At 36.8% G+C, this 12,471-nt stretch overlaps 1 protein-coding gene across 4 annotated transcripts in view; it reads left to right on the top strand.

The window, feature by feature from the left end:
* Nucleotides 1–12,471, top strand: part of LOC145662395 (protein nervous wreck-like) — a 554,721-nt gene that overhangs the window by 437,419 nt on the left and 104,831 nt on the right. For all 4 annotated transcript variants that reach the window (XM_081727930.1, XM_081727929.1, XM_081727928.1 and 1 more), the window contains exon 12: nt 10,075–10,126. In XM_081727930.1, the coding sequence (XP_081584056.1) occupies nt 10,075–10,126 (52 nt within the window). The remainder of the gene's footprint in view (nt 1–10,074; nt 10,127–12,471) is intronic.

The following is a 12,471-nucleotide window of genomic DNA, read 5'->3' as shown; positions in this document are numbered from 1 at the left end:
CGAAACAAAATTAGATGGAAAGAAGAAAGAAAAGTTTTTGTGGATATCTTGTGAAAGAAAGATATCGATTCAAGTGTTCGATATCAGCAACCTAGATAACACGGCAGACGTCCCAATAATCTAACAAACAATATACCTTACAGTGGTTTATGATATATACATTTAGTTCTCTACTAGCTCGGGTTGTCAATTTTCTTGGACTTCTTACAAATACAGCACGGACCTATCTACTATATTCCTCGATGTTTCTGGTCAACCAGGACTTTTCGTGGAGCACAAACATCGATTGGACCCAAACTTCTGCTCCCAGAGTGATATGCAGTTCCTATTCAGTTCTTATTTCTTGACTTTTGTACGACTATTTTAATAATGGAATATCGACTAAGCTCGGAAATGAATTTAATTGAATAAGCAAAATACATCCAGCTTATGAAAAAGAAAGAAAGAAGGAAAGAAAGAAACATTTTTACATGGTGGCCTTTAGCGTTCCTCATACGATTCCGTGCATTTTCGCACGATGCAATTTCACACGGTGCCCATTATCGAGCAATTTCACACGGTCCTGTTTACCACATTCTGCAGGTGTCGTGCATTTTCACACGGTCCACCTGTCAATCACTTGATTCATCATGTCAAAGACGTTTCCACTCCAGTGTTTACGGAAATTGATATATTTTCTACAAATCGATTTTCAACTCATAGTGCGGCTGAGTTGATCAAAGGCTGTATTTTCGGAAAGTAGTGATTGTCAACAATAAAGAATAAAGTAAGCATGTGTTAATCAAATCCGAGCCCATTGTTTAAAAAATAGGAAATTGAATTAAATAAACTTTTAATATGTAATTGTTCTTGCTTAGTTCACTGTAAGTGCGTAGCAAGAATTCTGTGTTTTGCTTACGAGAGTTTGAAACCAGTACTGAGTACTGAGGAACAGCAAACAATCGCATTTTTGACGGAAAGTTTAAGAGTTGCTGCAAGTATTTTTCCCAATTGTACACCATACATACAGATACAGGAAGCACACATGATAAAATGTTAGTTATACAGTCTTGTATGCATTGCTGCCAAATAAAACAGATCGAAAATACAAGCATCTATTTACATTTCTTAAAATGTAATCTGGTCAGAACGAACCTCGAGTGCTGAAAGTGGATTTTGAGCTTACTGTAATTAATGCATTGCGTGCGCTGTTTCTTAATTCACATGTTTCCGGCTGCCATTGCCATTTCAACCAGAGCATCTGGCGGAAGGTTCAGAGTATAGGTCTCGTTGAAGAATACGTCAATAACGAAGATGTACGCCATCATGTTCGTATGTGTAGTGTGTTAGCATTAATACTATCAAGCAAGATCGATGAAGGTTGGCTCATCGTCATGGAGGACTGTCCATCTGGCCAGAAAATCGAACAGTTCAACGATTATTTCATTGAACAATAGATGGAAAACTCAAACATCCTAAGAGAAATATGGAATTGCAATGGTCAAAGGCACAAAACAAACAACCTTGTGGAGGGTTGACTAAGTTCAACCGCAACATATCTAAGGGTACACTACATATCTCGAAGCTTGCAAATATACTAAAAGTAAATGTGACGTCTAGTTTTTATGCTTTTGCCAGCAGGGCTTAGATTGCAATCCGGAAAAGCGTAGAAAATAACTCACAGCTGTCTTGAACGATTGCAATTAGTCCTGGAGAATCTAGGAAATGGGCGAGATCGTAAAATAAGTGTTTGAAAAGCTGGAATAATGAAGTATTATGAATTGTACAAAATGGATTGACAATGTGCAGAAGTACAAAGGTTCCACCTTAACGACGTGCTATTCGCTCTGAAAATAACAAAATGATAAGGTTCTTCTTAGAACCGCGTTGGAGCTTGGAGCTAATATTGTGTTTTCACAAATCACAACGTTTTTCTATGCTCTGAAGCGGGCACATTTTTTGATCTGACGTACTGCTTATTTAATTCTTCATTTATTTTAATTTGTGATCATTCTATTTCTAATGATTTTAATTTTTGATTATTCTTTTTCTTTCTTATTTATTTTCATTTGCTATTTTGTTTGATTTTATCTATTCAAATTTGCGATAGTTTTGTTATTATTTTTCTCTTATTTATTTCATTTCACATTGTTTATGTTATTATTTTCCTCTTCTTCTTTTATCATAATTTTTGTTTGCCCATTTTTTGTTTTGTGTCTTGTTCTTAGTTATTTTAGTTTCCGTCTATTTTCTTTATTATTCTTTTTGTGAAAGTGAAATATTTCCTAAGCTCTCCTTCTCTAGTATTAATTGCAATTGTTCGTATTTATTTTAAATTGTGTTTGATCTTTTTTGTTCTTACTTAGTTCACATTTGTTCTGTGTCCTCTCTCCTCCTATAGTGAAAGCGGTTTCAGAGTGAATCACGTGATTGACAGGTGGACCGTGTGAAAATGCACGACACCTGCAAAATAATTAATTCGATAAACAAGACCGTGCGAAATTGCTTGATAATGGGCACCCGTGTATGATTGCACCGTGCGAAAATGCACGTCACCTCTTATACTGGAGTGAAATTTTGAGATTATGGTGACACCTAATTTATCAAACACGTTGAATCCTACATGAGACTTTGCGTTGTTACAAACACCCGTGCCGATTTTGTCGGGACAATCCCGATGTCGAACAAAATGTCCCGCGTCCCTACGTGCCTCTGTTGGGAATTTAAAATGTCTCGACTTTCATGTTCATTGATAAAGTTAGTGATTATTATTATTATTATTATTATTATTATTATTATTATTATTATTATTATTATTATTATTATCGTTGATATTTAGCCTCCAAATCATTATACAGAGCCTACAAAATAAGAGGAAACTTCACAACAGCGACAGGCAAACATAACACATAGGATGCATACTATCTAAATTGCCAATATTTTTATTATTATATAACTTAGGAACTATGTGATTTAAATTGTTTAATTTTCCTTTTATCAATTATATAAATCATTTGCTAGAAATACTTATGTTTCATTACTACGGAAAAAAGATTATAGGTATATTTTTCCCTCCTGCCCATTTTCATTAGCTGCATAAAGTATCCCTATACTTTTGCTCTGGAAAGGTGGAAACCCTACTACAATATGTCATTTAGCGTCCGCCATATTGAATTTTCTTGACTTCATAATATTCAGTATTACTCCTTAAATTATAACAAATCTATTGATTTCTCATTTATCAAAGGGCTGTTTAATTTCTGGGAGGAAATGTGCCTTATGACGTTTCTGAAAGCATTGAGAAAACATTATTTTTTATAATAAAATAGTTAAGGAAAAGCATTGATAAACTATGAACATGAAAATAGATAGAAAATAGATTGAAACCACTTTTGCTAAAGCTATGTATCTCGAAACCTTTAATTTTGTTATTCTTTTCGCTGCTAGACAGTAATACAAGTCAAATGACATTTTACTGGATGTCTTTTTCCGTTTTGGTCTTCTCTTTATGTCGTACCAACAATCACAAATTCCATCTGCGTAACAATAGCTACCAGGGAGCAACGGCAGATTGCGAAGAATGTTCTGAATGTAACCTTCTTTGTATGTGTAATACGAAACTTCCAATAAACTTAAGCAGTAGATTACCCAAGGCATCTGAAAACACTACAAATAACAAAGGGAACTCCAGTAAAGTTTGACGTCATATGGAGTCCATTTGTCTTCTCAAACTTTGTTTGTTTCAGCCTTTTTCTAGTTTCTTTGTGTGTGTGTGTGTGTGTGTGAACAATATGGAACAGGAAAACTTCTAGGAGTATTTTTATGTGTTTTCGTCCTTTTTTAAAGCTTCTTTGTAGCATTCATTTCTAACTAGTCGATGTATGATGTAGGAACAGAGGGAGAAAAGGAGAGAGAGATGCAATACGTGAAACAAAGCATATGTTGGCGGTGCACACGTAGTCAAAAGATCCACGAATAGTATGCCTGCAAAACTATTGACTACATGTCACCACTAACTTTAATCAGGTTCCCCGCCTATTCCTTGTCCTATCAGTGTTTTTTGCAGAGAAGGGGATCAGAAAACTTTGACATCACAGAGCATCTACAACAACTCAGAGGCGGCTCGTGCAGAGAGTAACACCGGTACAAATTAAATTTGTTTTCACTTGAAACTAAAAGGTGAAAACTTTTAATTAATACAATAGATAACCTAGTAACCATTATTTCATTGGTTTCAAGCAATAAAACTTAATTTTTATTAGTATGGCTTCTCTCATACTCTGTCGCCTCTACTGCCAAAGTTTGCCCATTTCGTTTGAACAATAGAAGGTTGGTTATTTGATTAACGGTCCCATGTTCGATTCCCGGTGGGGACACGGTCGAAAAAGTGAAAAAGCTTTTTCAGGCCAGTCATCCTGAATGACGTTTTCCTGGCCTTTCCTCATTCTCAGCAGGCAAATACTGGGATGGTACCTAATATATATGTTCCAGGCCGCTTCCTTCCTCCCCTTTCCTCGGATAGTGAGATCGCCGAGGAACGTCATCCCTCATACGTGACGGGCCATAGATGACCATAGAAGGCCATAGACGTGATAACCATAGATGTTGAAAGCCCAGAAGTCTAATTCCTAGTTCCTAAATCGAAGCTTAATGTCCCGTCCAGCATCAAGGCCATATGAAACGTTGATCTATAGATTAATATGGGATCCAAACTACATGAGCTTCTACCGGAACCGGCGGTAAAGTAGAGTATTCTTATCAGTATCATCTAGCCATACGAGGTTTCAACAATCCAAGGAGATAGCGCTTATCTTTGACACAAAGAGTCCTTACCTCGATCTCAGACAATCCAAATTTATGATGAAATTGTGTCCATAGTTTTTTCTGTAATTTCTCCCGTTTCGACAAACTGACGTCTGATACGAAATCAGTGGTGACTCAGTAATAGAACGCTTACCTCTGGTGCGTGAAGTCCCGGGTTCGATTGAAGGTCAAGTAAGATTGTGTTGACAACATCGTATTCATGTGTTTTATCGGAGTTCTCCCATTTCCTCCCACATTACTATTCTTCCAATTTTTTTCATTATCATTTATTTGCTTTAATCATCCGTTCCCCTTAGCCTAACAGGCATAATCGTGGGACGTTGAACTGAAGGATTTCATTTCATTTGATTTCACTGAAATGTAGAAAGTACATATAATTTGTGATGTAAGGTACCACTAAGGAAGGAATTTTGGAAACTTGTGTTGGAAGGGGAGGAAATGGAGGGGTTGCAATTATTATAATAAGATGTCCATATTTTGAAATCCCTTACGATCAGAATCATGGCATTTGGTATTTAGATTTTTCATTTAACCCCTTACCGCATGCCGTGCCATATATGGCACATACCCTTTCTTCACTTTAGCTTTTTTGTGATTTATCAAAGGCATCAAATGAGTGTTTTGTCTGCTGTGTGAGAATTGACGTGTATGAATAAGAGATTTTGGTGTCATCTGGCATGTTCTTTGTGAGTTGTAAGTGTGTCATATATGGCACTTACTTCTTGTCGGAATTAAGTGAAAAATCTAAAGTTCAAGTTTTAATTCATTTTTCAAGTTTCCATATGAGGATTTCCAATACTGATTATTTTTTTCGCTAAAAGAAAAAAAATATGCAGAAAGGGGTTAAAATAAACACGTGCATCACCGTTTTTATGTTTGACCCATACTGGAATAGAAAAATTAGAAATGAGATGGGGGTGATTCACAAATATTCATACAAGGCGTTCCGAAGAAGAACGCAAACTATTGACCTTTGTAGTAAATAAATAAATAAATAAATATTTAACGCACGTTTTATATGCGAAACTCAAAAGCATTAACCGGGTAATAACCGATTCCTACGACACGTATACAACAGATCTACAGTATATTTGAAGTGTGCCCTAGTGGCTAACACACATGCTTTCTGTGTGCGTGGTTCCATGTTCTATTCTTGGTGAGAACGCATGCCTCAGATACGACAACCCAGAGTAAAGGTTCACATCCAACTTGAAACTGTTAACTCCCTTCTCATCTACTTTCATTAATGGAAAGGAATGTTAAACTACAAAATAAACTAGTGTTGCCCGAAGACCGAGAAATAAAGCTTTTCTATTCTAGTGTCTTCTCGTCAATTTTAACAGAAATGTCATCCCGTCTCAATTCTCAAAGACTTCATTCTCGTCTTGAATTCTGAGAAAGCTTTTCTCATCTTGTTTCGTTTTGTAAAATTTATGTACAAAAATTATAACTTTTTTCTGATAACTTTACCTAGAAATTATCAGAATTCTTGCGCCGAGAGGTGTGATACGAGGAGTGTTGGGAAAGTCATGTCTATGGCGGGCTAACAAGAAACCAATGAGCTGAGAAAAAAAAACGTTATTATTTTTCAATGTAATCACCTTCCAGTTCTACACATCGTCTCCATTTTGTTCCAAGTGACTCAATGCCTTCAACAACAACAACAACAAAAAATCTCCTTGGATTCAAAGAACTAAATCACAGCATCCATTACCAGCATGCTTGTCGCTTGAAACTAGCTGGTCTCTGAGGTTTTTTTTTTTTCAAATGACGAAACCTATAATAATCACTTGGAGCTAAATCAGGACTGTAAGGTGGGTGGAAAAGTTGAGTCATTCCCTGTTCTGTGATAGCAGCCTTCGCAAGATGGGATGTGTGTGCAGACGCATTGTCATGAAGAAGTAAAATTCGACAATTTGCACCTCCGCGTCGTTTATTCTGAACTGCTCGGCCGAAATTGTCTTTTTGTGTGTGTGTGTGTGTGTGTAAGTAGTCCCTGTGATGGTATGTCCCTTTGGTATTGCTTCAAGCAAAAGAATTCCTTCATTGTCCCAGAAAACAGTTACCATAACCTTGCCAGCCGATTTCTTTGCCCTGAACTTTTTTGGAGTTGGTGACCCCTGATGCTTCTACTGCATGGACTCTTGTTTAGATTCTAGGTCATATTAGTGAGCCCGTGTTTCATCCCCTGTCACTACATGCTAGTAGAAGTAGTTATCTAATTCCATAAAATCCTAACTTTTCTGACACATTTGTACCCAAGTTAACCTTCTGAAAAACGTTCAAATTGTGATGAACCTATCTGGAACAGCCGAAGGTGTTGGTGTAGAATGTCCCAAACACTATGAATATCAATTCTCTGCTATTTCTCTAATCTTTTATCGTCGATCGGACATTATCAATTTTTGTACTATTGGGGCTGGTTGTTAATAATTTGCATGCAATGATACTCTGATTTCACAAATAATTCGATAATGTAGTTTCATTTATTTAAACTACTCCGGGATCGTTATAAAGACATAAGTCTTTCAGCATCTCCACCATGTGTACTTTTCTCGTTCGGGGTCTAAATTTTGGGCATTAAATTGAACGCAGGAAAGTCACCTTCCGTTCACCTTCTAAAATGAACGGGAATTTTAAAGTAAATATAGACTAAGCGAGAGGTAATAACTTGCATGAAATGATAACTCAAATTTAACAAATAATTGTTCATGTATTTTCAATTAACGAGTGAATTATTGTGTTATGTGCACAGAGAAAAATCCGTTCTCCGGACAGCGGTATATTGTACAAATATACGCTATCCTCTTGCTTACTATAGAAATCAGTACGGAGCATACGTTATCCGTATGCTACATAGGCACTGCCCTTAGATGTTACATCATGCCGTTGTAGGATGTCTGACATCTAACAGTTTTTCGTATATCACATACATATACTTATGTTACCTTCGTCAGCTATATGTTATATACGTCCTTTTGTATGTGAGATCCTGACCGCCTACATTGTTTCATACGGATAGTACGTATAGATGGAACACTTATACAGAAAGTATTATAAAACATGCGTTTTCAGTTATACGTCTATACAGAAAGTATTATAAAACATGCGTTTTCAGTTATACGTCTGCTGTACGTTAAGTCCAAAAACTACAGGAATTACGCATGTAACCTATCTTTTTAAGTACGCCACCTACATTTTTTCTCAGTGTGTTGTGTGTGAAATTCGGGTATTTCATTCCTGCCAGATCAAATACGGCATCTGTAAACATTGAATCGCTGACAACAGATTTAGAAAGTAACACTTACCTCCAATGTTCCTTGTAGTCCTTGGAATGATGATCGGCTCCACAAAGGCAATTCCAGAGGGTTGACGCGATCGATGGTCCTTAAATCTCCTGGATGTCGTGGGTGAATCTCATGGCCAGCCAGGCGTAATCATTTAGGTCTTCACGGTAACGACGATAGAATATAACTTCACTGAATTCAACGTAAACTATTCGTTTTCATACTACGACTCTTCTCGAACGTTGTAAAAGTATAAGTTTATAATCTTAGAATACTACTGCTCGACTTCGCGCTCCGAAGTCTCTCCGCCTCCGAACTCCGACTTCTACTCTCAGGCTTCTACTGTCCGACTTTTCTCGTCAACTTCACTCTCCGGATCTCACTCTCTAATTCACTCTCTGATTCACTCCTGAGACCTTCCATCCTTGGGTTTTTGTTGACTTCCTCAAATCTGGAATCTGCCTTCTCACCATGACGTCAAAAGCGTGTTCTCTTTCTGCTCCCGGAAACTTCTCAGTTTCCTCATTGTTGTACAGCGATTGCAGTCCCTAGAATGCCTGTATCCGCGATACTTGGCAAGTCTGACATACCCGAAATTGTGTCTGTGTTAACAAACGTTCTATAAACTTCATGACATTAGATTTCTGTAATTCTTTCCAGTAATACATAATTTAGATTTTGTTCTCATTTTTAACAATTAGAATAATCTGCCAAATTATAGTTTCCTTGATGCCAATGTTATATAATCGTTTCATAAACTAAATGCAATGTCAAGCTTTTATGTAATCTGTTTTGTTCGTTTCTTCCTTAACTCTGTTTTGCTGAATGCCATTTAATGATTAATATTTGAATTTTACTTGTACATGAAAAGATAAAATCAAATATATGCGTTCTGCCACAATAAGAAAAAACGAATCACATGTCTCTGTTCTAAATGAGTGTTTTCTGAGTTTTGCTCAACTTATGCACTTGTGGAGGTTCTGTTGACCCGGTCGCTTAACATTTTCTCTTGAAATCTTGTCCACCGTCTTAAATATGCTTGTCCTTTATGGCCAGGTTGCTTTCATTCACCTAAAAAAGAAAATAGAGGCAATTTGACATAACTTTCCCAACACTTCTCGTATAACAACATTTAAACCATATTTATTATTGAAGTATATTGTGTAATGCGTATGTCTAAACGTTGAAAAATGCTCTTTAATGTATTCGTACAATCATTTTATCTGTTTACAGTTTTTATGTAATATGTCTACATCATGTTAGACTAAAATAGTGTTTGAGATTTAAGACCTGGGTGAACTAGTGGCGTCCATGAGACTAGTGAAACTCATTTTGAAAACGAGATGAGAATTGGCACATTTCTCGTCTTATCTTCAATGTAAAAAGACGACAAGAGACGAGACTTTTCGTCTCGTAACCAACACTACAATCAACTACTGTCCGGCTCAAACCTCTTGACGTTTGGCGAAAGCCAATGACACGTAAAAGCGACGTTGTCAGTTTTCATTTCCTTTCATGTACAAGTATAACATGAAACTTTTTTTTTTTTTTTCGTGAAACACAGATGGGAGAACGAAGTAAACGCTTCAAACCAAGAAAGTGAAAGAATAAACACTGGTTTAGATTGACTTTTATATGAGGAAACAATTTTATAATAAAATACTGAACCACTGTACGTAGAATCATGCTTTTCTCCCCTAATTATTTAGAAACGATTTTCTTTTTCCCTAAAGATACACTAACTTTCTACGAAGAAAGACATTTTTGAGTGCTAATCATATTTCTCCTAAGTATCGAGTATTAGGCAACCTCGCGTAACTCTCATTGGGCATTGCAAAAAAGAAAGCAAGCCTTAAACGTCAAGAGGTTTGAGCCAAACAATAAGTGAGTGGTTACAAATAATATAATTGCGTAGATAACCTATACCTTTATTAACTATTATTAACTATTTATCTATGTAGTTATTATTATTATTTCTTTGCAGACAGCGAAATTGAAAGCTGAGGCGAGAATAGAATGCTTGAGAGCGGGTGGAGGTAAGCTCATATTTTTCTCTCTCGCTTTCTTTCCCTCTCTTTTCTCTCTTTCTTTCTTTTCTTTTATAATCTTCATTAATGGTTTAACTTAATATGGCCCATCTTCAGCAAATACAATAGTTGCTTACTAATCAAGACAAATCAGAAGCAAATAGCCCTAGACACACAAAACAAAGACTGTTACATACAAACTGAACTTTGATATTCAAAATATAAATATTTTATGTACGTTTAATGAATTCTTGCCTCCGGCAGCAAGTAGAGAAGGAAATTTTAAATATTCAATGTATTTGTATACATTTGCTTGGTAAACTAAATGCTAATACATGTAATAATAGCGTTTGTTAACTTACTACTGAATAGGCAAAATATAAGTGAATTCGAAACTCGTAGTGAAATCCGTTCGTAATAAGTTAAGCCTATTGTATGTTCATTCTATTTTATCCCTTCATTTCTCTGCAAACAGTTACACCGGCCGTCTCTTGAGTAGTGAAATTTGAGAACTTGACGGGAAGAAAGAATTTTCAAATAGCACAAGTAAAAGGCGTAGTAATGCAGTATGTAGAAAGCTTAAAATTAAAGGAATAGTGAGTAAGAGTTGACTGCATACATAATACAGGCGCGCATCCAGAATTTTTTGTTGGGAGGGGTCAAGTTTGGGAGGTTCAATACTGCAACCCACTATGTCTAGGTAGTATTGAACAAGTATGAGGGTATTTATCCATTTAAATCCCATTTCCGGGTTATACAACTCTTATCGTCATTCCATCAGAATATCTTCTCCTTCAGTAAGAAGGAAGCTTCAGATAGAGATCTTACTCAGATAGAGATGGAGATATCATCATCATCATCATCATAGGTATTCTCTCCTTACTGGCAGGTCACTTGCAGCATCTGAGAAGCTTCCATGCTCCACGGTCCTCCGCTAACCTCTTTGTCTTACGTATGATCTTTCTGTTTTTATATCGTTCATTAATTGAAGTCTCCTTCGCCCCCTCCCTCTCTTTCCTGTCACTATATCCTCTAAGACGTCCCTCATGATACAATTTCTTCTTAGGTAATGTCCCCAGTTCCTCTCTCTCTTCTTAACAATATCTAAAAGTGTTCTTTTCTCCCTCACCATTTCTAGCACCCTCTCATCCGTTTTCCGCTCGATCCAACTAATTCTTTCCATTCTTCTCCACACCTATATTTCGAAGGCTTCCAGTAGTTTTTCATCACTTTTACGTAATGTCCACGTTTCAATCCCATACAGTACAACACTCCACACGAAGGATTTTATGAGTCTTTTCTCAATTCTTTATTCAAGGTCCTACAAAATAGACTTTTCTTATTCCTAAAGGCTTCTTTCGCCATTCCTATCCTTGCTTTTATTTCACGTTCGCACTTTATGTCATTACCAGGAATACTACCCAGATATCGAAAACTATTAACTTGTTCTATTTTCTCCCCTCCCACTTTTATATTTGACACAGACCTCTTCGTTTCAATCACCATGGCTTTTGTCTTTCTAATATTTATTTTCATCCCATAGTCTTCAAAACCCATCTTCAGGTCTTCTAACATTTTATTTATTTCCTTTTCAGATTCTGCAATAAGCGCCATATCGTCTACAAATCTTATGCAAGATCTAGAGAGAAAATTAAATATGCCTAATAATGAGAGTTGCATTATTGATAGCACATTTCTGTGGATTAAAACTAAACGCTCTTAACAATGAACGAAAAAAAAAAAACTGTACGGGTTATCCTCTGATACGCAGTGAGCACATGTGCTGCTATTATCGGTAATAGTTGAATCTTTACACTTGCCTTAAGAAATATCAAAAGAAGAAATAAAAGCTAACAGGCAAATTGGTTGTCCTCGACTAGCAGAACACTTGCAAGTACAAAGCTATCCATAAACTAGAGACCTGTAAGGGCCGAATTTTTCGGCCCGAGCCCAATCCAGCCCGAATGTACGTGGGCCCGGCCTAGCCCGGGCCCGAAAAGTTTTGGAGATTTTCGGCCCGAGCCCGGCCCGGCCCGATAAGTTTTTTTAAAATTCTTGGCCCAAGCCCGGCCCGGGCCCAATAAATTTTAGAAGTTTCATTTTGTAACATTTTTCACGGGCACACTTCTTCAACGTTTGCCTTTATTGTAATTATCGTTTAACGAATGTCAATAATTATCAAAGAATTGCAATTAATTGGCCACAGCCCGGCCCTACCTGAAGAGAAATCAGTGTCGGCCCGCCCAAGCCCGGCCCGACCCAAAGAAATAATAGAGTTGGCCCGCCCAAGCCCGGCCCGTGCAGGTCTCTACCATAAACAAACAGATTTAAAAAAGTGACTTCTCTGTGTCCTT

Source organism: Thermobia domestica, chromosome 10 (assembly GCF_964235325.1).
Source record: "Thermobia domestica chromosome 10, izTheDome1.hap1.1, whole genome shotgun sequence".
Taxonomy (NCBI): domain Eukaryota; kingdom Metazoa; phylum Arthropoda; class Insecta; order Zygentoma; family Lepismatidae; genus Thermobia; species Thermobia domestica.
This window is presented reverse-complemented; position numbering and strand designations above follow the sequence as displayed.